We start from the raw sequence: 25,448 nt of genomic DNA, 5'->3' as shown, positions 1-25,448 counted from the left end.
GGAGGGTGAGAGAATAGGATGGGGGGTAATAAAAGTGTGTTTAGATTAACGAGAATAGGAGGATAAGGGAGGGATCCATTGAGGGGAGAGGGCAAGGTAGCAGGTAGAAGTAAAGTAGAACAGTCAGGAGGGAATGGAAATAAGAGATACACACAAACATATAGATCAAGAGTAGAATTTATTAGGGAAAAAAAGCAGGGGTAGAAATTATGATCTCAGACAAAGTTAAAGCTAAAATGTATTTAATCAAAAGAGAAAACTAGGGAAACTACACTATATGTCAGCTTTACTCATCAATATTGTTTTAGACAATTTTTTGATAATTTATAATAACAAGACAATATAAGTTCAGAATGTTGCTGTGGTGTAGGAAATGAGGAGTTGGTAGACTCAGAAAACTGTGGAAAGACTCAGACTTATCAAGGAAGAGGTTATCCACCCTCAGAGAAACAGAGAACAAACAAGTATAGTACAGTCTTACATAGATGCATATAAATATATATGTCTATATATGAGTATGATTATAGATATCTAAGTATATGTATGTGTATGTAATTGTACATATGGATGTGCATATGCATGTATATATCTTTGTGTGTATGTATGTATATATATATGAATATATGTATATGTGTGTAAATATCACACATACATAAATATATCCACACTTAGTTATACCTTCTGGGGGGAGTAGGGGAAGAAGGGGGAGTGAAAGAACAAAGTAAAAAGTACACTGCTGAGAACAAAAGAAAAATTACAAGGAAGCAAAAAAAATAGATAAATCTGAACACAATGCTTAGTGTTTATAATAGGCTTTCCTGAAATGAAAATTTATTGTTGTATATTTTGAATCCTCTCTTATACTCTGCTGTGCATGTGGCAATGCTTTTTTTTTTCTTTTCTTATTTTGTATTTGTTTTAATATATAAGTTTATAATGTTTCTTTTTCTTTTCTTATTGTGCATTTAAGTTTTTTAATTTGTTTGAATTTTTTTAAGTAAAGAAAAAAAGATAAAAGAAAATGAACTGGAGAAGAAAATGGCAAATCACTCCCATATCTTTGCCAAGAAAATCCCAACTGGGTCACAAAAAGTCAGACATTATCAAACAACAGTAGAAGTAGAAAAAGAACACTACTTCATCCTCAAGTATTTTTTTTAAGTTCAAATAATTGATAATGAAGAAAATTTTATATTAATATATCATTTGATGGTTTCAATAATCTAAATAATTCATTCATCATTCTTTCAAGAGTCAGGTAAACCAAAACATCAATAATCACTCACTAAACATACTAAATACCAGATACTATGCTAGGTGCTAGTAATACAAAGACAAAAATGAAACAGACCCTGACCTCAATGAGTTTATATTCTGTTAAAGGGAACAGCATGTACACATATAAGTAACTATAGAATTTTTTTTAATATAAAGTGATTTTGGAAAGGAGGGCAATAATAACTGGGAAGAAGGAATCAGAAAAGTCTTCCTATCAATGGTAATGCTTAAAAGGAATTTCGAAGGAAACAAGAGATTCTATGAGTTAGTGATGAGGAAGAAATGCATTCTTTTTTTTTAAGCAATTGGGGTTAAGTAACTTGTTCAAGGCCAGTTATTTTGGGTGGGTGTTAAGTATCTGAGGCCGGAACTGATCCTGGGTCTCCTGACTCTGGGGCCAGTGCTCTTACTCACTGCGCCACCTGGCCACCCCTGAAAGAAATGCATTCTTGGCACAAGAAATGACCAGTAGAAAGGTACAGAGATGAGAAATGTTATGTTATACATAATGAACAATAAGAAGGCCAGCTTTGCTGTGTTGTAGAATGTAGGAAGAGGAGTGATGCATAATATTATTAGCTAATGACATCAGAAAAATAGTACTTTAAAAAATAAACAAGAAAATAGTGCTACATTATCTGAAGTATGCTTTGTTCCAAAGACCTAGTCCTGGGGCCTAAACTGAAAATGGATTCTTTCCCTCAAATTATCTTCCTTTCTGCTACTTTGACTTTTGAAGAAAGACAGTAAAACTAAATGAAAAACTAGTAGAGTAAACAAATCTTTTTTGTGAAATATTTGTACCCATATTGGTCTATTAGAACATATATGACAACATCAGCAGCTCAAAGTTGCTATTATTAGAACCAATAACTCAAAAGTTTAAATATTTTTGGGGCGGCCAGGTGGCTCAGTGAGTAAGAGCACCAGCCCCAATGTTGGGATGACCTGGGGATCAAATCCGGGCTCAGATAGTTTGCACCACACCCAGAAATAACTGGCCGTGTAACCTTGAGCAAGTTACTTAACCCCGATTGCTTCAAAAAAAAAGTTTAAATATTTTCAATAATATATATATATATATATGTTAGAATTGCGGATCTAATTCAGGATTCATGATACATATATGTTATAATAGAAAGGAAGGTGGACCAGGGGTAGGAGAGGACTGCAGTACAAGTTTGAACTGGGTTCAGAAATATGCATAATCACAAGAAACATACATATGCATATGGTAGCTTATAGGTGTAACAGGGGTCAAATGAGGTACTCTTCCTGCTTCTGGCCAGCCATGTATGTGACTTCTCAGAGAGAGGGCTTTCTTTTTTGAGATGTCAAGGCATTTCCCTTTCTGGCCACAGAGCAGAAAGAGCAGGTGAACCTTTAAATGATAGGGAGTGACCCCACACCTAATGTTCTTTTCCTTCTACTCTCCCCTCATGACAAGTAACATACTCTTTCAAGAGACTTTCCATAACAGGGTATGGCAGTTCTCTTCCCCTCATCCCAGCTTGGCCCCTCCCATGTGGAAACTAAAGAAAGGAGACTCATTCAGGGACCCTTGATACTTTCTCCACTTTGTGTTTCCTCTACTGAGTAGGTGACACAACATTGTTCTGGTGATAGCTATGTTAAGGGGTGGAAGTTGCTTTATGATTTTGAGAGAGCCTGGGTCCATTAGGTGGAAGTTCCCAGTAATAAGGAGATTTTCTTTGGAGGAAAAAGTGAACATCAAAAATGGTTTAGTCTTAAACCCCAGCCTGGATTCGTGAAAGATATGGACTGGGATCTGTTTGGACAATACAGAGCCAAGGTAATATTTGGAATGCCTATTCAGAAGTCCCACAAACTATAGCATGTTTCAATGTTTATGACCCTAACTCAGCGAAGATTTAATGTTAACCGTTCTGGGAATTCAAAGATTATGACTTGGTCTCAATTTTCTTATCCCTGCCCTTGAGGCACCTACATTCCATTGAGGGGATATAATATATACAAGTAGGTACATATAAAATCAGTCCACCAATAAGCTTTTATTAAGCACATACTCCATGCCAGTCACTGTGCTAAGTGCTGAGGATATAAAGGAAGGCAAAAGGCAGTACCTGCTATCAAAGAGCTTGGAGTCTAATGAGGGAAAAGTATATACAAAGTAATAAAGAAATTTTCAGGAGAGGGGACTAAGAAGTAGGGAGAATTAGGAAAGGACTTCTATAGAAGCTGATATCTGAACTGTGCATTCAAGAATGCTAAGAATTTCTAAAATGTCAACATGAGAGGAAAGTAAATGCCATATATGGGAGAACAGCTGTGTAAAAGCTCAGGCAGAAGGTGGAATGACACGTGTAGGGAACAAGGAGCAGGCCAATGTGAATGGAATAGAGGGATGCCTCCACATACAAGCTTAACTATTTCACTCTGTGAGAACATAATAGAAGTATTGCATATAAAAAAGTCACATTAAATGAATGTATTTATATTTTTGATGCTATATAAGAATATTTTTATCAGAAGAAAATACAGCTTTACTTGGAGTTTCATGCCTTTTTGTTAAGGTGATGAGTAAGTAACAAATTAGCTTACCTGTACCCAGACGCAGCTATCTACAGCTTTCAGGACCCTCACGTTGTTAACTGGATGAATTTCAACCAACAAAGTCAAGCACTTAGAGGCTACAAAGAAATTAAGACATTAGGTGATTAAGACTTTTACAAAGTAATATTGTGTCTTTCCCAAAAGTGAAGGGAAGAAAAAATTGCTACAAACTCCTTTAAACTGCATACAAGCTGGGGAAATTTGGGCATTAATGTGAGTTAAATTTTTTTCCTACTCTTAATCTTCACATTAGTAAAAATGGGTCCAAAAAGTCCCTGGAAAACCATTTTCAGAAAAGTACATCAGAACATTGGCTTCCTACTACACAAACAGAATTCAGTTCTACTTGTGGACAGCAATTGATTTATTCCTTTCCACAACCCAAACAAGTTTTCCATAATCCAAGAGCATCCAATAATGACAAAGGCCCAGAGTAGAGGCCCAGGCTTCAAAACCACTTGACAGCTCCCCCAAAGGTGGCATGTCAATATGTAATCTACACATCCCAGAAGACAGAAGTAGTTTTTCAAGAGAGACAAGTGCAAACAAAGACGTCCTTGATCAGCCCTAATCACAGGGACCCTGGAGGGGAGGAGGGACAGCAGTGGACAAATGACCAGTTTTTCAAGAATTATTTAGACTGTGATAAAGAATTACATTTGAAACAAAAGTAGCTTCTCTGACAAAAGTCAGCTAGTTATCAGTCCTCACATTTTCACCTGCTAGACGAACAGACTTGATTAGTAACATTAGGTCACTGGAAACATAATAAATCAACTGAATTAGGAGGTAGAATTTCAGGAATAAAATCCCCAAAAATGTTAAGCTAGAAATTAACAGCACTTTAATAGCCCAAATGGATTTTAAATGTGGCAGACAAGTGATTTCCACATTGACGAAATAAGTCAAAAGTCTCCAGACAGCCACGTTCAGAGAAATGCACAGGGATTCTGGCTTCATATGACACAAACAGAACTCCATTCTATGTCTGGTCAGCAGCTAAACTGCTTCACTCAGCTTAGCTCCATGGCAAATACTATCAGTATACAATAATAATGTGATTTTTTTTTTATGTGTGTAAGTGAGATATCACACAATCTGGAATGTACTCCAAATTATTTTTTCTCTAATAATCGAATCATATTTGCATTAACTGAGTCACTCCCTTTTTCAGTTGCCCTGCTCTCCTCCAAGGGCCATATATACATTATGCACTATATAGCTAATAGACGATGTTTTTACATAAAACATAGATAATGTTAGATTGAAATTCTCAGCTATGGAACAGAATGTTAAACTATTTGGTTCACATGGAGCCTGAACCGATGTCTTGGCAATATTATTACATTATTTTAAGCAACTATAGATAACCATCCACAAAAAAAAGGTACACTATCATATGCCTTTAAAACTAAGGTTCTTAAGATCTCTTCCTACTTTAGTTAAATACTCCTTCTCTGATGAAGATTGTACCAAAATTTAAAAATATGATTATACTAATGAAGTAGGATTTTATTTAGAAAAAAAATTTATTATAATCCTATATGACCTTTTAGCATAGCAGAAATGTCATGGGAGGCAAAAGAATTGAATTCTAGGACCAGCTCTCTCATTACATGGCAGTGGGTGAATCACTTCAAATGAGATAATATTCATATTGCAATTAGGATGGCACTTGGTACATAGTGGGTGCTACATGGATAGTTAATCTCTTCCTTTCATATCACTTCTGTTGGCTACAGTTTTAAATATGTAAAATAAGACTGGACTAGGTGGCCTCTAAAGTTCTTTCCAGTTCTAATATTCTATGCATCTATGAAATAAGCATGTGACACTAAATAAAATATTAACAGGAGTTCAAGGAATAAGGGATTAGTGTGGGCTAGAGTAAGTAGACCTTACAGAGAGACGAGATTTGGATAATGGGTCAATCAGTGGCAAAATAAAAGATAAAACATTTCTTCAATCCCTTGTAATCTGACTTGTCTTTATCATACTATTGAAACTGATCTTTTCAAGGTTACCAGTGACTTTACCTAGAGACTAGATTTGCATGATGGGTAGATTGGTGACCAGACAAAAGACTAAACATTTCTCAATCCTTTGTTATCTGACTTTAGCCTTTACCAATCTATTGAAACTACTCTTTTCAAGATCACCAATGACATTCTAGTCTCTAAATTTAGCAGCCTGTTCTCCATCTTCATACATCCTGATTTTACAGCATTGGATAGGGTTGACAATCCACCTTCTTGGAGGATCTCAATCTCTTCCTCACTTGATTTTTAAGACTCCACATTCTCCTGGCTCTCCTCCTGCATTTTTAACCACTTTCAGTCTGTCTTCTTTGCTGGCTCCTTTTTCTCTTTGTAAATTTTTAAAGTGAGTGTTTTCCAATTCTATACTATGCCCTTGATAACTCTGTCTCTTTATATCTCTTTGTTGCTATAGTTTCAAATGTTACCTCCACACAAATGACTCCCAAATCTGAGCTCCAGTTCCATATTTCCAAGTGCCTACATAATGCTCTGACTGAACATCTAACCAATATTTCCCCCTTGACATGTCTATAACTGAGCTTATCTTCCATCCAAAAATCTGTTTCTTACTTCACTGCTTTCAGTTAATTATTTCACCATTCTTCATTAGTATTATCTCTTTCTTTTTAACTCTTCCCAATTCCTTACTTCTCAAATACAATTTGTCCCATTGATTCTAACTCCACAATCTCTTTACAATTACCTCTTCACTATTCTTACTACCCATACCTTATGGCTACTAGTTCTAATAACCACTTATATGAGCTATTGTAATAGGCTCCTAAGAGATCTTCTCACTTCTCCCTTTTTTCTTCCTCCAAATTAACCAAGACAAACAGGGCACGAAAAGGTTCTAGCTTTTCCCTTCACCCCTCCCTTCCATTCCTTCTGCACAAAGGAAGGGAAGTGTGAGTGTGTGTACATATATTATACATATATGTATATGTATCTATGTATGTATATATATTTATACATTATATGTGTGTATATGTGTTTGGTAAGCACAGACACATGAACTACATTTCCCATGAGGCCCTAGGCCCAAATAATGGTTGTTGATTGAAGGAAAACAAGAGTTCTATTTCCCAGGAGGTATTCCCTAGGAGTTGTTGCTGATTGGTAGAAAGAGAAGGAAAAGAAGAAGAGGAAGAAGAAGAAGGAGGAGGAAGAAGAAGAGGAAGAGGAGCAGGAGGAGGAGGAAGAGGAAAGGAAGAAGAATAAAAGGAAGCAGAAGAACAAGAGGAAGAAAGAGGGAGAAGATTACAACCAGGAATCCAGCAAGAATAGTGGCAAGGTTTTGTTTGTTGGCTTGTTTTTAATGATCATAAGGCTATCAAGCAAAGCTGAGGAAAACAGCAGAGAGAAGAGAGATTGTGGCTGCAGTAGCAAAGTAAAAAGGCCAACAGATGCCCAAATTGGGATGCTGTTGCTGCATTCATTGAAATTCCTAACCACTCACTCTCGTTCCTGAAAGATACAGTCAAGCCTTCCCCTATCGTAGTTATAAGTTTCTAGAAGAGTTAAAGACTGAAACTATTTTGGAGACAAAGGGGAATGAGACAACAGTCGCAAGGAGTTTGGGGTATGAACACATTCTGTTTCTTCACTGTTCATTTTATCCTGAATAAACATTCTATGTCTCTAAATTTTTTTTTATCATCGCTCTGGTTTGCTAACAACCATAGGACTAAATATCTGAGATACAAATAAGCTTCAGAAGGCTCCAGAATTATCTGGGTAGGGCAAGACAGGCAATAATAATGGCTAGCTTTTATAGAGTGCGTCAAAGTTTGCCAAGTGCTTTATATCCATTACCTCATTTGATCTTCACAAGAACCCTGTGAGGTAGGTGTACTTAATATTTTCCCCATTTTACAGATGAGGAAACTGAGGTTGAGAAAGATTTAGTACCTTCCACAAAATCACAGAGCTAATAGGTATCTGGAGGATTCAAACTCAGGTCTTCCTGACTCTAAATCCAGCATTTTATCCACTGTGCCAAGGACATAAAAGTATTAATTATTAAGAATCCTCACAATGACAGGGTCTAGCATACTTCCTCCAGCTAGATTGGAAACTCCTTAAGAACAGAGTATACTTCATTTTTATGTTTTTATGTTCAGTCAGTAATTAACACATAGTAGGCACTTAATAACTGCCTGCTTAACATGCTGAACTGATTATGCCACGATCTGACATGTCAATCCCCAACTCAAAATCCTTCAACAATTTCCTGTTGCCAGATGAAAAAGTTAAAATTCCCTCTATGGAGTGAAATCACCCTAATTCCCTAACCTTATTTCTTATTACTCTCATTCATTCACTTTTTTGACCAGCCAGATTGGGATACTCATCATCCGCTCTCTAACTCCTGTCTTTCCTCACCTATATGCCTCTGCTCACACTATTTAACATGTTCAGACTGAGTTCCCACACAACCTTTAAAGCCCAACTTGGATTCTTCTTCTTCTTCTTCTTCCATGTATTCTTCTTTGATTGCCTTTAGTCAGGAAAGACCTTCCCCTTTCACTCATTCTCCATGTAGCACATTGTTTGTCCCCTCTCTGACATACTTGTCATGTTTTATTTTTCACTGAGTTTCTTGTTAAGCTCTAGGAGAACAGAAAATATGGTATCTGAATTTCAAAGTATCTCACAGAGTTAGTAGTCTGCACAGAGCAGGCACTTGATAAATGTGGGGTTGAATTAAATTGTTGAAGCCCAAGCAGAGGGAACAACAAAACCAAAGGCTTTGGGGCAGGACTGAGCTTGACATGGACAGGGACAGTAAAGAGAGAAGTCTGACAAATGCTGAGGGAACCTGGACTAGTTTGGGAAGGAGGAGCAGATTCCGTACCATCTTGGAAGCCTGGCAGAAGAGTTTTTTGTTGCTACTCTTTAACCAAATTCCAACTCTTTGCAATCACTAGCACATGTTACTTTGATCACTCATTTAGAACTACACTTGTACAGCTTTGTAGTATTGCTAATTTTAATTTATTGCTATGTGTATACCCTAGCTCCCCAACCAGATTGCAAAACACTTGATCATAGACACTATCTTACAACCAATGCCAGAACAAGGAATTTGCATAACTGAGAAAGTCTTGAAAATTGTTTACTTTGTAATACATAAGAATTGGTTTACCACAAAGGAAATACCTGTAAGTATCATAGTGGATAAAATTTAATGTTTTTCTAAATGTGTGCATTCATTTTTTTTATTATAATGTGGCCCTTTCCCTGCTCCTTCACCTTCTGTGAGTAGTATGGTATAAAGCTCTTTACCTTGCCTATCCCTGGTCCTGATTCTTATAATCCCATCACCTGGATCATAGGACACACTCAAAAGTTCATTGAAAATGGGCAGCTAAGGGGTGGCCAGGTGGCGTAGTAAGAGCACCGGACCCAGAGTCGGGAGACCCGGGATCGGTTCCAGGCTCAGATACTCGGCACCCACACAAAAATAACTGGCTGTGTAACCTTGAGCAAGTTACTTAACCCCAATTGCTTTAAAAAAAAATGGGCAGCTAGGTGGCACAGTGAATAGATCACCAGCCCTGGAGTCAGGAAGACCAGAGTTCAAATCCAGCCTCAGATACTTAACACTTACTAGTTGTGTGACCTTGGCCAAGTCACTTAATACCAACTGCCCTGCCTTCCCCCCTCCAAAAAGAAAAAAAAAGTCTGTTGATGAATGTTGATGATGAAGGAGAATGAAATATCTATTTAGCTCTGTTTTAGGCACTGTGCTAATACAACCCCAGAGATGTAAAAAAAATGCAAACTTTGCCTTGAAAGAGCTTGTGATCTAGTCGGGGAGATAACCTACACAGACACCTAACCACTCCATCAGTGCTCCCTGTAGCACTTTAAAGCTGTGTGTAGATGGCCAGGTCATCTAGAAGGCAGCTAGGTGGGACAGCAGATAGAGCACTGGGCCTGGAGCCAGAAAGATCTTAGCTCAAATTCAGCCTCAGATACTCACTAGCTACAAACCTGAGGAAGTCATTAACCCTGCCTCAGTTTCATCAACTGTAAAATGGAAATGATAATAGCACCTCTCTCACAAGGTTATTATATGGCTCAAATGAGGTGATATTTGTAAAGCACTTAGCATAGAACCTGGTGCAAGCAGGTGCTTAACACAAACTTGGCCTTCAAAGATGGGCAAGATGAGTATTTGTTCAATACTAGTTCAATACTAGTAGTGCATCTGCCATGCATTTGGAACTATACAAAACAAATGCATCTCATGATCCCAGGGGCTTTCATTCTAAAAGCAGAGTAACTCAAGTTCAGAAAACTTGAAATTCTATGCATTTTGCAGATGGACCCAGGCTGACCTACCTTCGTTCTCCTCCAAGGCCTGTTCCTGACTTTCTGGACTTTAAAACCATGCCCCCATTCTTCCCCCTTCAAAACCCAGGTCTCAGCTTCCTTTTGAATATTGTCTTTTCCCCATTAGAATATAAGCTCCTTGAGGGCAGGGACTTTTGCTTGTATTTGTATCCCCAGTGCTCAATACAGTGGTAAGCACTTAGTAAATGCTTGTTTGCTTCCTATGCAAGAGCCTGAAAAAGACTGGTCAATATTAATAAATACAGGAAAAAATTACTATATTACCTGGTTGAAGTTCATTCCTTATTTCCTTAGCTGATTGTATAAAACTGGCAGCTAATGGAAGAAAACCACAGTCTTATTAGAGATTTTAGAATGATTTTCAAAACTGAAATGACAAAATCATGTAAGTTGAAGCACAGCACAACCTATGATTTCATGTAGGTTAGGGCCTACTAATATGTCTAAGAAAATTATCTCCCTAAGAATGGATAATACATAATAAATTATTAATGCAAAAATTCAAGAGAATATCACTTACCAAGTAATGTTTTCTCACGGTTCACAGAACAACTGACAACTTGCAAATCTTTCTCAAATGTATACAGATGCTGTTTAGAAATAAAATTGTTTATTATGGAGTTTCATGTTAAATAGCAGTCTTAAACTTATAAATCACCTTAATAAATTTTCCTTTTAAAATTATTGCAATTTTATTTTTAACAATAATTGGCAAGGATAATACTGGCAAGCCAAAATTCCACTAGCTTAAAAATCTGACCTAAAAGTTATCACTACAATTGCCTTACTAGTGTTTACTTTGAAGACTATAGTAAGAATTTCCACAGTTTATTAGGAAGATTTTTTTAAACTCCGTTTATGTTTTGTAGGGATTTTTTGGGTAGTTTCAAAATGTCAAAAAGATTAGGAGTCTGGCTTCTTTAAAAAGTCAGCTGGTAAACTGCAAAATTCACTCACTCCAAAAGAACAAAACTAAGTGAAGAGTTAGGAATAGCTAAGGATGGCTACCATTATTCACACCCCTTTGAAAAGCAAATTGAAATCACTCAGAAAATACAAAAGGGAAGAAGTCTTAGAGCTTCAGCAGCAAGCAAAAGGAAAACATAAGGGCCTAATTATGAAATTTATTAGACCAACTAACTGCAAAGGTTTCAGGATATAATTATTATTTATATTCTAAAAGCAGCTGAGTCCAAGATGGGTCCAAGATAATGTACATTAAAGGGCTTAGGGTTACCCCAGTGGAATAAATCCAACTCTGCATATATTGATAGAAGTTAAAAGTTAATAAGAAAGTATAGGTCACCTATTTATGGGTTGCAGTTTAAATGAGTTTTTGTGTGTGTACAAAAGGTTCAGGTAATTATATCCGTTGATACGTCCTTGCCAAAATTCTCAGGGACACAGAAGTCACTGATCCAGGCATGATTTCTCAGAGCCCGTTCCCCTTATGTGTAGATATTCTGGCTCCTGAGCATTGGGCAACAAAGGCAATAGAAATACGTGATAGCTAAGGGTCATATTCCTAAAGGGAAGGCATTTAGTAAGGTACAGTTAGGCAACACCTGAAACATGCCCAGGTCCCCCAAAATACCAAGTGCTATTTGACCATGCCCAGATATTTCATCTATCCTGTCTTCATACATGTTCTCTCCGTAAAACCACAGAAACACAAAAGCCAACTTGCATGATTCACCAGGGTTATTTTTTGGGGGGGAAAGGGGGAAGGAAGGGCAATTGGGATTAAATGACTTGCCCAAGATCACTTACATCAGTCAGTCTTTTAACAAGCATTGGTTAAGCACCTTTGATGTGCCAGGCCTTGTACCAAGTGCTGAGGAGGCAAAGAAAGAAATAAGACAGTCCCTGCTCTCAATGGGCCCACAGTCTGATGGGGGAGATAACATGAAAAAAACTATATACAACAAGATATAGATAGGATAAAACAGAGATAATCAACAGCATTAATAGGGATAGGGAAGGCCTTCTTTAGAAGGTAGGATTTTAACTGAGACTTGAAGGAACCCAGGGAAGCCAAGACAGGGAAATGAGGAGTGAAAGAAAGAATTCATAGTATGAGCAACAGCCAGTGAAATGTTCGGTGTCTAGAGATAAAGTGTCTTGTTCAAGGACCAGTGAGGAGGGAAGTATTACTGGATCAAAGAGTATGGGTCGGACAAGGGGCAGGGTAGAGAGTAAGCAGTAAGAACACTCAACATGATTCTTGTAAATTCTCTGGCATTTACAGCCCCAACCAACAAGGCAGCAGTGCCCATACAATCAGCCAGCCTTGTTCCAGGGGCTTTCAGTTCCTGTGGGAGGGTGGCAGCCTCCCAAAGCAATATCTGGCATATCTGGACCCACAGCTGTTCAACCACAGCTTAAATGGGGAGGGAGCATGGCTTATTTACAGCCACCACAAAAGGACTCTGTAACAGGCTCATTTCTTGTATGAAATAGTGTCAGTAGATAGCACCTCATGCTTTATGCTTTTCTGTGGGGTTTTTCTGATCTTGTTCTGTTTAAATCACAACCACACATACACACATACACACACACACACACACACACACACACACACACACACACACACACACACACACACACCCCTTCCCAGCTTTAGACCTCTTCTTCAATGTAGTTCATAATCTCCTTCCTCCTAGCTTTTTTAATCATTTGCCTTTGCGGACTCCTCTGTTTCACCCAAAGTCTCACATTCCTATCTGTTCGGACTAAACTGTATTCTGCCTTCTCTCACTTTATTCCCACTGTTCTTCCTTTGTTTCTTTATTCTTATGTATTTTCTCTCCTAACCTATGTGTGTGTTATAAACCAGTTGGGTTTATAACACACACACACACACACACACCTTGGATGAATCTGAAGCTCTGTCCTAGGCTCTCTTCTCTTTCCCTCTCTATACCATCTAATTTGGGGATCTCATGAACTCCCATGGATTCAATGATCACCTCTAGGCAGCTGATTCCAAGATCCATATGACCAGCCTTTATCTCTCTCCTGAGCTCCAGTCTTATACCATCAATTGCCTTTTGAACATCTCAAACTGGACATCCATCTATTACATCTCAAATTTGACAAGTCCAAAACAGAATTCATTATCTTTCCCCCAAAAGCACCAACCTTCCAAACTTTTCTATTACTGTTGAGAACAACATCATCCTTTTAGTCACCATGATTTAAATAATTGGTATCATCTTCCACTCATCATTTATATTCACATCATACATTCAGTCTGTTGCCATGTTTTATCATCTCTACCTTCACAACATCTCTCAGTGGCTCCCTTCTCTCCTCTGACATGACTCTCATCCTGGGGCAGGCCTTTATCACCTCAAGTCTGGACTATTGAAGAGTCTTCTCTTGGGCTCCCTACCTTGGGCCTGCCTCCAATAAAATCAATCCTCCACTCTGCCACCAGAGAGATATTTTTTTTTTTGCCTTTTGGAGGGCAATTGGGGTTAAGTAACTTGCCCAAGGTTATGGCTAGTTTTTCTGTGTGGGTGTTAAGTGTCTAAGGCCAGAACTGAACTCGGGTTCTCCTGACTCTGGGACTGGCACTTTACTCACTGCACCACCTAGCCACCCCAAGAGATTTTCTTAAAGTATAGTACTTCCCTGCTCAATAAACTCCAACTGATCCCTATTACCTCCAGGATCAAATATAAAATCCCCTGTTTGGCTTTTAATGTCCTTCACAGCCTGGCTTCTTCCTACCTTTCCAGTTTTCTTACACTTTATTCCAACCCCAAACCTCTACAATCCAATGAAACTGGCCTTCTTTGCTATTCCTCACACACAACACTGCATTCCCCAACTTGGTGTTTTTTGATTAACTTTCTCCCAGGCTTGGAATGCTCTCCTCTCACCAACTAGTTTCCCTGACTTCCTTCAAGACTCAGCTTAAATCCCATATCCTAGGGGTCCTTCCTAATCTCCTCCTTCTTTCACCACCCTCTACCGCTATTGCCTTCCTTCTGACATTACTTTCCGTATACTTTGGATAGAATTTGTATGTTGTTAGCATCTTTTATCCCCCAATGTGAGGATGACCTTTCTGAGGGCAAACTGCATTTTTGCCTTTCTTTACATCCCTAGTCCTTAGCATAGGACTTGGTACATAGTAGATACTTAATAGATGTTTCTTAACTAGCACTTAAAGTAAGCTGGGCTCAGAAACAGAAACATGTGTGCTTTGTCTTCCTTCTCTCCACCATGCTGATATTTTTCCCCAATCACTCTTAATGTGTGTAACTTTAATATCATACCATATTTCACTGCATAATCATTGCACCCCGGGGTTTTTTTTTAGTCCAAAATTTGGTTTATAACCTTTCATCCTGTAATTGTCACATGGTATAATTCTGTTCCTCATGCTGCCTAAAAGGTAAACAGAGCAGCAATGTATTCACCAGTGGCATATGGATATGCATTTATCTCTCACACATTGCAAGCCACAAGCCTAGAGTTCTCAGCATACCCACATTGTCAGTATATTTCTGAAAGCTGACTTCCATGGTTTGTTTAGAGAACTGGAGTACTAATGGCATTGTCACTCAACCCAATGAAGAGCCATAGGCTCAAGGGGAGCAGGCAGGCAAACAAAGCTGCCACGAATAAGTCACATGGTATGATAAGACTTGCATCTTCCCAATTTTAATGTATATTCATGAGTATTCCATGCATCCTAATCTTGCACAGTTTAGTAATAAATGATTTTTAAGTAATACCAGCACAATTTAAAAAAAAAGATTCACATAATGGTCACACCCCACTTTTTTGCAAAAACTTTGGCATAAAATCTGTGATGATTATGCTATGAAATATGGTATTTGAAAGCACTGGCTAGAAATTTTTCATGCTGATTTCTACAAATTAGTGTTTTGATCTAAGAACTCTTGCAATCTTTCTTTTTTAATGAGAATGCAACAAAGAAAAGGACAAAAACTGAAAGATTTATGAAGCTATTTTAAACTGAGAAACAAGAAAGGAAAGAAAAGAGTATAAAAGCAAGAAGGTAAATATTGAGCATAATAACATAAGACTCCTGCTGTCTTACCTCATTTTTTTTAGTTTGGAGATCATATAATCCAAAGAAGACATTTCTCTTACTGTCCTATTAAAAGAAATCAATTGTTAACAATAATAGCAAAAAGATGAAAACAAAATTAAGTGCTTAACCCCTGGATCTAAGGAAATGGTTCAATAAATTATAGTATGTTAATATACTCTAATATTGTTATATATTAAGGAATGACAAACATGAAAAATTCAGACACACAGAGAACTCAGAGATATACATAAAGAGATGCAAAATGAAGGAAAAGAGCCAAAAGAAAAATATACACAATGACTGCTACAACATCAATAAAGCCAACATTAAGACAATAAAACTGGTCAGATACAACCATAGCAAGAATACTGAAGTTTAAGGACATGCCCCTACTTTCTGTCAACTGGCTAACCAAAATGTGTTTGTGTTTATTGGGGAAGGATCTGTTGTATCATAACAAATTACATCAAATCTTTTTTAAAGTAAAAAAATAAATCAGTCATCCATTTTATTAAATGTTATATATTTGGAACAGCTGAGATCCTGCTGGCTTAAAAGCAAAAAGTTCAAATACGGTAACAATTTGGCAGAAAGCAGGCACCGTGTGACTATGTCAGCGTGGGAAACACATTGTCCCCATCTAAGTGGGCTGACCATGTATACTGAAAGAAGGGAAGTAATAGTCATAGTCTCTGACAAAATACATTGGCAGCTAAAAATATGAACTTACTTTACATAGTTAAAACAGTACATTATCAATAGAGTAAAACTGATTTTTTTTGAGATTCACCTTCAAAATTTTAACTATTTAAGCTCAAAATAGCTACAACAGACTGAATAAGTATGTCAAAAAAATTTTCCTGAAAAAGACTTGAATGTGTTTAATTCTGTCTGATAAGAAATTTATATTACTGGTTTTTAAGCTATCAAAAAGAAAAAAATACCATTAATAAATTATTTAGAGGTACAAAACTGTTCACATCCTTTAGCCAAGTGATCCATTATTTTGCCCATATCCCAAGGATGATGACAAGGAAAAAGATCTATCTGTACCAAAATATTCCTAAAAGCATTATTTGTAAGACTAAAAGATAGATACAATCTATATGGATAACAGTTGGGTTATGGCTGAACAAATTGTGTGATCAAATAGTATAGTACCACAAGAAAGTACAGATACAAAGAGAACAAAGCAATATGTGAAGACTTAGAGAGACAAAATGATGTAGGGGATAGAGTTGGCCTTGGAGACAGGAAGACCTGAGTTTGAATTCCGTCTCTGAAATATATCAGCTATATGATCATGGCCAACTCACCAAACCTCTCAGTTACTCAGGAAACTTTCTACACCTGAGTTATAGAAAATTTGCTGATCTACATTTGTCGATGAAATTATTACACTTGAAGTCTAGAAGTTAAACAATATGGATGAAGTCACAGATCATGTCAAAAAATGTATTTGTAGGAAGACATTAAATGATGCAGAAAGAGGAAAGCAGAACCCCCCAAAAATGGTACTGACAACAACTATGTAAATAATAACAATAGAATAAAATTCAGGAAATCCCCTAAGAAGATTCCCTTAGAAAAGAGGAAATAAAGTGTAGAGTAGGACATGCTACACTGTTAAGATTAGTACACATTTCCAAAAAACCCTTGGAAATTATTTGTTAATGGTTGCATGAACCATCACCTTTTTGAGGAGCATTTTAACATTCATTGGCTGATGGTTATTTAAAGCAATTTATTTGCTTTTGAGTATTTCATTACAGTTTTATTTCTAGAAAAATAGAATTATGTAAGAGTTTTATGTCATACGTAACGTTTAACAATTGAATTCTAACGTTAAATTTTACCAAAAAATTATAATCATAAACTAAAGGCTAACATTCAATTTTCCCTCACAATCCATTCTGTATAAAGAGAGACAAATAATTCTGTGTAAAGGGGGTACAAACATACCTTACAACTGTAAATAACTTTTCCATTTCTTTCAACATTGACTACATGTAGATTTTCATAATTGTTCTCAACAGGATCTGAAATGACAATATTAAGTCAAAGGGGTACTGGTGTTTTTGGTAAACTGTTGGGAGAAAAAGTTTTTTAAAAAATATGTGAAGCAAAATCATCATTTAGTATTAATTAAAAAAAAAAAACAGAAAAAACTACTAGTGACTGGCACATAGAAGGTCCTTAATAAATACTTCTTGAGTGACATAAAGTCACCTCACATATCAGGAAAACCTTTACAATAGCAAATATACTCTTGGTCATCCTATTACAAAGACTGCATAGATTTTTTTAAAAATATAAATGATCTCTTCTATACTGGATGAAGCTACTTTCACAGGTCAATATAATCTAGACTTAGAAGTAACACTTAGTCAATTCAATATCATCATTTCACACGTGAAAAACCATCACAGAAAACAGTATTTGAAATTAGAACCCACTCTGACTCAACATGCCATCAGCAGATTCCCTCTCTAAAGATCCTTTTAGGACAGCTAGGTGGTGCAGTGAATAGAGCATTGGCCCTGGAATCAAGAGGACCTGAATTCAAATTTGGCCTCAAATATTTGACACACTTACTATCCATGTGACCTTGGGCAACTGCCTTGCCTTCCCCCTTCAAAGAAAAAAAAGATCCTTTTACACCCAAATATAGAGGTGTGTATCTTAGAGGAAAGAAGGAAATATATATCTAACATTATTTTAGCAAAAATTATTATTGATAATATTCATAATAATACTGCAGGTTAAACTTTAAAGTGTGTTATGCGTAAACTTTTTTTCTGGAGAGCTAATTGTTAAATATTTGCCAACACACCATGTCCACACACACACACAGTGTAATATATATTATGTATTATATAATATATTGTATTGTGATTTGTCCTTTATTCCCAAAGAGGACAATGACATCAGGAAGATGCCATGACTTGCAAGTGAGTTGTATTTAAATATACAGCTATATACACATACATACACACACAAATATATATGTACTCACATATATACACATATATGTGTGGGTGTACACACACACACACACAAACACACACAAAGAACTTGAATCAGGTCCTCCCTTAGCATCACTGATAGTTCTAAAACACCCCTGTAGCAGCAAGCACCCCAGGGTGTCTGCCAACACAGATTCTTGGATCTGCTTTGATAAAGGAAAGCAACTCAAAATGGGTTAACAAGCTTATTTTAATCAGTCAAACGTATATATCGTTTACCTAGTTCAGGGGAAAAAGGTCAGCACCCTGAACTTCAAAATATACAGACAGAATTATCAAGACAGAGAAACAGATCAAGTAGACAGTTTCCAAACTGCCCAACCATTATATCCGTACCAAATCAACATCTGGGTTTTTCAAAGCCGAGGGGGGGCTCTCAACAACGGATTCCCAGAATCCAGATCAAATCACAGAACACTTCTCAAAGTGAGCCGCAAAACAAAGGTACACACCAGGGCTTATATAGCCTTCTCCTGGCTCAGAGAATGTAACAACCTTATTGACTCACTGGCCAATCAAGAAGTATCTACTGAAAAACAAGCCTCCCACCCCAGGCTCCAGGTGCACTTTAGCCTAGGGGCAGGGAAGATCTTAAAAATTTACATTCCCATTACAACCTCATCCAACCCCAACACTAATGGGGTGGGGGGGGTGGGGGGGGGCAAGAAGAAAAGAGGAGAAAGTCAAATGTCAAACTTGGAATTTCAATGCTATAGGGAATTCCCAACTGGCAAACTTCCATTACCAATGAAAGTCAACAACTGCTCTGAAATATGTAGTCTAAGAGAGTTTCTGAAGGGCAAAGAGAGGTTAAGTGCCTTGCCTTGACTGACACAGACCCTGGTCTTCCTAGGCTCTCTATCTACTATGTCACATTGCCTCTCAGTCTTTTGGTTCCTCATTTTAATGGAAGAAACAAGGGTAGAGAGATGAAATGACAGTGTACGGTAAGTACTAAAATCATGAAGAAAGTTACAAGAATGAACCTGACATCATGGTAGATGCTTGTAATCTAGGTGACCAGAGAATGCCGAGACTGGCAGGTCTCTTGAGTTCAGCAGTTCTGAATAGCAGTGGATTATGTTGCTTGTGTGAGTGCATGAAACTCAGTCTCAAGATGGTGAGCCACAGGGGATACCAGGTTACCCAAACAGAGCAAACCAGTTGAGGTCAGGAACAGAACAAGTCAGAACTTGGACACCTATAAATAGTGGGACTGGACATATGAGTAGCCCTTTAACTTCCAGTCTAGGGAGAACAAGTATTTTTAAAATATGGCCTGGAGACTGGCAGACAATAATAATGAGGCCAAGGGGGGAATGGCATAAATGGATTTCAAGGACTTTTTAGAAGTTTTTTTAGAAGCAGCTAGGAGGCACAGTGGATAGAAAACTGACCTGGAGTCAGGAAGACCTGAGCAATACCATGGCTAGGTCTGCATCCCAAAGAGATCAAAGAAAAAGGAAAAGTACCTATATGCACAAAAAGATTGATAGTAGCTCTTACTGTGGTGGCAAAGAATTGGAAATTGAGGAAATGCCCATTAATTGGGGAATGACTGAACATGTTGTGGTATATGATTGTGATGGAATACTATTATGCTATAAGAAATGAAGAGCAGGATGGTTGCAGAAAAATCTGGGAAAATTTATATGAACTGATGAAAAGTGAAGTGAGCAGAACCAGAAGAACATTGTACACAATAATAGCAATATTGTAACGATAATCAATTGTGAAAGATTTAGCTAATCTGATCAATATGATGTTGCAAGGCAATTCCAAAGGAAGTATGATGAAAAATGCTATCCCACTTCCAGAGAGAAAGTGGGTGAACTCCAAGTACAGACTGAAGAATAATTTCTTTCACTTTGTTTTTCTTGCTTTTTTTGCTTAGTGGCTAATACAGAAATTTATTTTGCATGACTTCACATATGTAATGGGTATCATGTTGCTTGCCTTCTCAATGAGTGACTGAGGGAAAGAATTTGGAACTCAAATTTAAAAAGAAAAAAAGTCCTTTCGTGGTTCCCTATTACTTATGAAGTTCAAAAGTCTTGTTTGGCATTCAAGGCTTAATACAATCTAGCAACACTTTACTTTTCCATTGTATTTCTTACCTCACACTATATGCCTTCCTATGTTAGCTATTCCCCATAAAGACCCTCCATGCCTTTACTCATCTGTTCTCTATATGTGGAATACCCTTCCTCTAGCAATCAATAAAGTTATTGAGCACCCATCATATGCTGGGTACTGTACTAGCTATACATGGAATACAAAACCAAAAATAAAACAATCCCTACAGCTGAAGAAACTTACATCCTACCAGGGGAAGACAAGGTGTTCCTGTAAGTATATAAAGAATGAGTACAAATTAAATGCAAGAAAGTTTAGGGAGAGATGGTACTAGCATTTGGATGATGTGGAAAGACTATATGTAGAAAGTAGTGCTCAAAATGGATCTTGAAGGAAGTAAGGGGTTCCACCAGGTAGAAATGATAAGGAAATGCAATCTAGGAATGGAGGACAAGGAACATAAAGGCACAGAGAGAGAAGTAGAGTATTGCTTAGAAGGAACAGCAAAAGACCAGTTTGTCAGAACCAAAGAATTCAGGGAAGGGAATAATGTATTATGAGGCTGGAAAAGCAGGTTGGGGACAAGTTGTGAATGAAGGTTTTAAAAACCAAACAGAAAACTTTGTATTTTATCCAATTCTAGTATATTAAGTGGCAGAGGCGTAATGTGGTCAGACTTATATATATGAGGAAAATCACTTTGGCAGCTGAGTGGAGGATGGGTGGGAGTTGACAGAGACTTAAGGCAAAGAGACCAGTTAGAAGGTCATTGTGATACTCCAGGCAAGTGGTAATAAGGGACCTAATTAAAATAGTAGCTGTTTGAGTAAAGACAACAGGTGCAAAAGGTGCTGTGGATGAAAAGATAGTAAGATCTTTCAACTGACAGGGCAGGTAGGGCTCAGGAGAGAAGAATAGAGGACAGCATCAATGTAATGAACCTGCCTGACTAAAAGAAGAGTGATAGGTTTGAAAGAAGTAGGGAAGTTCAGAAGTGGGATGGGTTTGGTGGAAAAGATAATGGGTTCTATGTTAGATATACAGAATCAGAGACGCCTATCATACATCCAATGTATCCAGTGATACATTTAGTGCACTGAAATGTACACTAAGTAGTTGGGAATAAAGGAGCGGAGGTCAAGAGAGAGCCTGCTGGGGCTGGATATGTGGATCACCACACTACCCGTTAAATTCCAACTGCCCTTTAAAATCCATTTCAAATTCTGCCTCTTCTAGGAAGCCTTTCCTGGTACCTCCTTTCCCCAAAATAGTGATCCTTTCCTTCTCAGACCTCACCTAGAACTCATTTTTAAAAACAATTATCATGTGTTATAATATTTGTGTTTATATAATATCTCCCTAGAGAACTATAAGCTCTGTAAGGATAGGACCAACCTATTATAACATAAACTTTTCTCCCCTTCCCAATCTCTCTAAAAAAAATAACCAACAAATATTAATACATGACTGATGAACTTGGACATTTCATCATATTCACCTAATTCTGGATTTAAAGACCAACAGAAAATAGAAGTTATAGATTCAGGATTCAATAGGGAAGAAATTGCTTTTTTGCTTCCTCAAAAACTTTATAAAAATGAAATTATTTTAGCTTCTGGCATGTTATGGTTTATTGTTTCATTTCCCCCAAAATAGTATTGGCATTTATTTTTTTATAGGACAAATATGTGTCTATATGGAAAGCAGCAAATTATATGACATTATAGGACATGATAATCATCTGCACACCATCTTATAATTTGAGACAAGCTGAAATTTATCTCAAAAGATAGGATCAATCTGTTGGTGCCTCTGGGGAAAAGATAAAAGAGAAGCAAATATGACCATGGACTCTGCATATTAGACCTATGGTATGTGTAAAGAAGGAGTTTCTTGGGGAAGAAAAACACCCAAGTCTCAAACTGCAACAAAATTAATCCTGTAATCATCTCATAAAAATTTTAGAAAAATCCCCCCCAATCACTCTTGAAACCTCTCTACCTTGACACGATTTATGATATATTTATTGTCATTTGGGGGATAAATTTTTCTCCCCCCTTATAATGATGCCGAGAGACTTTTAAAAGATAATTTTAAAAGGTTCAGTTTGTAGGTCTTTGTAGGTCTCAACACCTAGAAGTGTACCTTGTAAAAATTTGGTTTCACTATTTTAACTGAATTGAGAAGGAAAAATATCTTGTAGGAAAACCCCTTTTCTTTTCCCTAAGATTACTTGTCAGTCTCAAATCAGTGAAAATTTAATGAAAGGGAAGAGTCTCAATTTGCTATAGTTTATAAAAGGGAATAATTGTTCCATTATAGGTCATTTTCACTTGTTAATAATTGCTGGAGCCAGCAACAGCCTAAAAGCTATAGAAAATGAAGAATTCTACACATTCCCTATCTAGTGGGTTGATGATCTAATTTGGCAGATGGAATAGACTCAGAATAACTTTGAGGGGGAGGACAGGTAGTAACAAACAGTGCAAGGATTACCAGTTCCTACAGATGACATGTTGCTTTCACTCTAAATTGCACAAAGCTTTAGTTAGTAATATTTAGCAACCCAGGAAATTCAGAGTCGAATGTTTCACTATAATTTTTCTCATCAACCCTTTTGACCCTGAACAGCCTTGTTTATGTCACGCAATCTATGAATAAGCTTAATTCCATCTTTGCTTAATCATTCTTTATGACCATCCTCCAATTAAATACCATTGGAAAGTCCAGAGGAGGAAGTGTTACAATTTCAAATGAGGAAATGTGGCTTAAGCTCAATATACTCAGCACTTGTGAAAAAAAAATTTGATAGAAAAGAACTTTCAACACTAACACTGCTAAAATGGAGAAGCTCAGTTTTTCTTTTTTAATGACTACAAAATCACTGCTTATATAAGACAGACACTAGTGCACCACATTTCCTTTTTTATGTGCTGCTACTACCCAAGTGCAAAGGCAAAGTGATGCCATTTGTAGGAAAGTAACAAATAAACTAATTTAAAAAAAATTGGTAGAGACAAAAAGTACTTCTTGCATTCCAAATTATTTTTAAAAGGGCAAAAAAAAAAAAAAAAACCAGCGCCTGCAACAATGTTTTGTATGTAGCAAATATTCAATAATTAATTAATTGAGATAAAAGTATCACTTTCCTCCCCCCTCCCCAAAAGGGGAAAGATGACTCTATTCTCAATATTGGAAATGACTGTCCACAGGTCCATAGGTCCATATCTGATTCCTATTTTGAGAAGCCTGTATAAATATCTTTTAAACAATCCCCACATCATTTAAGGCCTCATCATTATCAAAGAGCACTCTTCCCAAACCAATAGAAAATGAACATCATTATGTGAGTAGCATTTCCTAGGCAGAATGGGCTAAAAAAAGGTTTTTCTTAGGTCAGGAAACCCTGAAAAAAGTAGGAATTAGAGAAAATATCTGAATGAGTAAGAACAAAGGTATAAAAAGAATGGGGGAAATGAAACTGACCTGAAAGTTAAAGGGACAAAGTCAATAGTACAGAAGAAGAGGATTGTAGAATTTAGAGCTAGGCAAACTTTAAACCATCAAGTGGTTTATCATATGAGTATCAAAAACTGTGATAAGGAAATTTTCTTTCAAAATCAGTCCCAAATAATGTCTCTAATGTGCCTTCTAGCTCAAAATCTAAAATATGCTCCAAGTATAATCTAATCCCTGAAAAATTTTGCTAGTAATGACCACATTTCATGGTTATAACATCAATTGGAATCATTTTAGAAATTTTAAACTGCATTTTTGTCCAATACATTTATAAAATTGTATAGTGATTCCAAATTTCTCCTTTTACAGAGAGGGAAACTGAGTCTCTGAGAAGTTAGGAAATTATGTAACTGTAAATGTAAAATATACTCCAACTGAGAAAGCTTGTGAAGCAGTGGTACTGTAATGGTACCCCTAATTCACTAATTAAAGAAAAAACTGGAGCTAACAGAAGCAATTCTGTAAATCAAGTTTACAAAGAAGAATTAATGGCAGAAACAGAAATGGGAGGGGAGAGGAAGTGGAATGGAATAAGCATTTGAACTGCCTACTATGTGCCAGACATTCTGTTGAGCACTGCATAAATATTGTCCAATTGATCCTCACAATCTTGTGAGGTAGGTGCTATCATTATCCCCATTCTACAGATGAGGAAACCGAGGATGAAAGGTTATATGACTTGCTCCAAGTCATACAGCTAGTAAGTATCTGAGACCTTTGAACTTAGGTCTTCCTGTCTTTAGGCCCAGGACTCTATCAACTATGCCACCCAGCTGCCATAATGCATTCATTCATTCAACATTGTGCTAGGAGCTAGAGACAGAGGAAAAGTTAAGATATGACCATCCTCATAAAGCTAAAGTCCAGAGGTAGGTAAGACACATGCACAAACTATAACACAAGAATTACAGCACAAAATAGAAGCACTGGGCTTGGAGTCAGATGACGGGCTCAAATACTGCCTCTGCAACTTACTACCTGTGTGAACTTTAGCAAATAACTTTAAAACTCTACATTAGAGAATCTCTCAAAATAAAGAGCTGTGGACTATCCACTATTCTGTCCACAAACAGCATCTGAAATGTAACAATTTCCTTCAAAAAAACAGCAATGCTTCTAGTTGACTCTGGAAAAAAGGTACATGGCAGGGACAAAATGTTATATTTACCAATTTCCCCCCAAATAACATAATTTCTACTAGATTCACCCAATTCTTCTCAAGATCCTAGTTTAGACTCTTTCCTCTCTATCATATTCCTTATTCACACACACACACACACACACTGATCAAGTCTTACCGATTTGTCATCGGCCATTTTTTCTATCCCTTCCTTACCACTCCCATCATCACCATCCTGGATATCTCAAATAATCTTAGAGTTGGAATAGGTCTCAAAAACTATAAAGTTCTACACATATCTGAAGAGGAAACACAACACAACACACACACACACACACACACACACACACACACACACACAC

General features: G+C 37.0%; 1 protein-coding gene across 2 annotated transcripts in view; it reads right to left on the bottom strand.

The window, feature by feature from the left end:
* The window catches only part of LOC138175891 (gamma-secretase-activating protein-like), a 117,203-nt gene that overhangs the window by 85,537 nt on the left and 6,218 nt on the right, over nucleotides 1-25,448 (bottom strand). For both annotated transcript variants that reach the window (XM_069106539.1, XM_069106540.1), the window contains exons 2-6: nucleotides 17,308-17,384; nucleotides 15,352-15,408; nucleotides 10,795-10,864; nucleotides 10,539-10,589; nucleotides 3,862-3,950 (exon numbers count right to left, since the gene is read on the bottom strand). In XM_069106539.1, the coding sequence (XP_068962640.1) occupies nucleotides 3,862-3,950; nucleotides 10,539-10,589; nucleotides 10,795-10,864; nucleotides 15,352-15,408; nucleotides 17,308-17,384 (344 nt within the window). The remainder of the gene's footprint in view (nucleotides 1-3,861; nucleotides 3,951-10,538; nucleotides 10,590-10,794; nucleotides 10,865-15,351; nucleotides 15,409-17,307; nucleotides 17,385-25,448) is intronic.

The sequence above is a fragment of the Petaurus breviceps genome, unplaced genomic scaffold (genome assembly GCF_028583685.1).
Source record: "Petaurus breviceps papuanus isolate PSGF00001 unplaced genomic scaffold, PetGlider_PUasm1.0 79, whole genome shotgun sequence".
NCBI classification, from domain to species: Eukaryota; Metazoa; Chordata; class Mammalia; order Diprotodontia; family Petauridae; genus Petaurus; species Petaurus breviceps.
The sequence above is the reverse complement of the archived record's forward strand: the minus strand, read 5'-3'. Positions and strand labels throughout refer to the sequence as shown.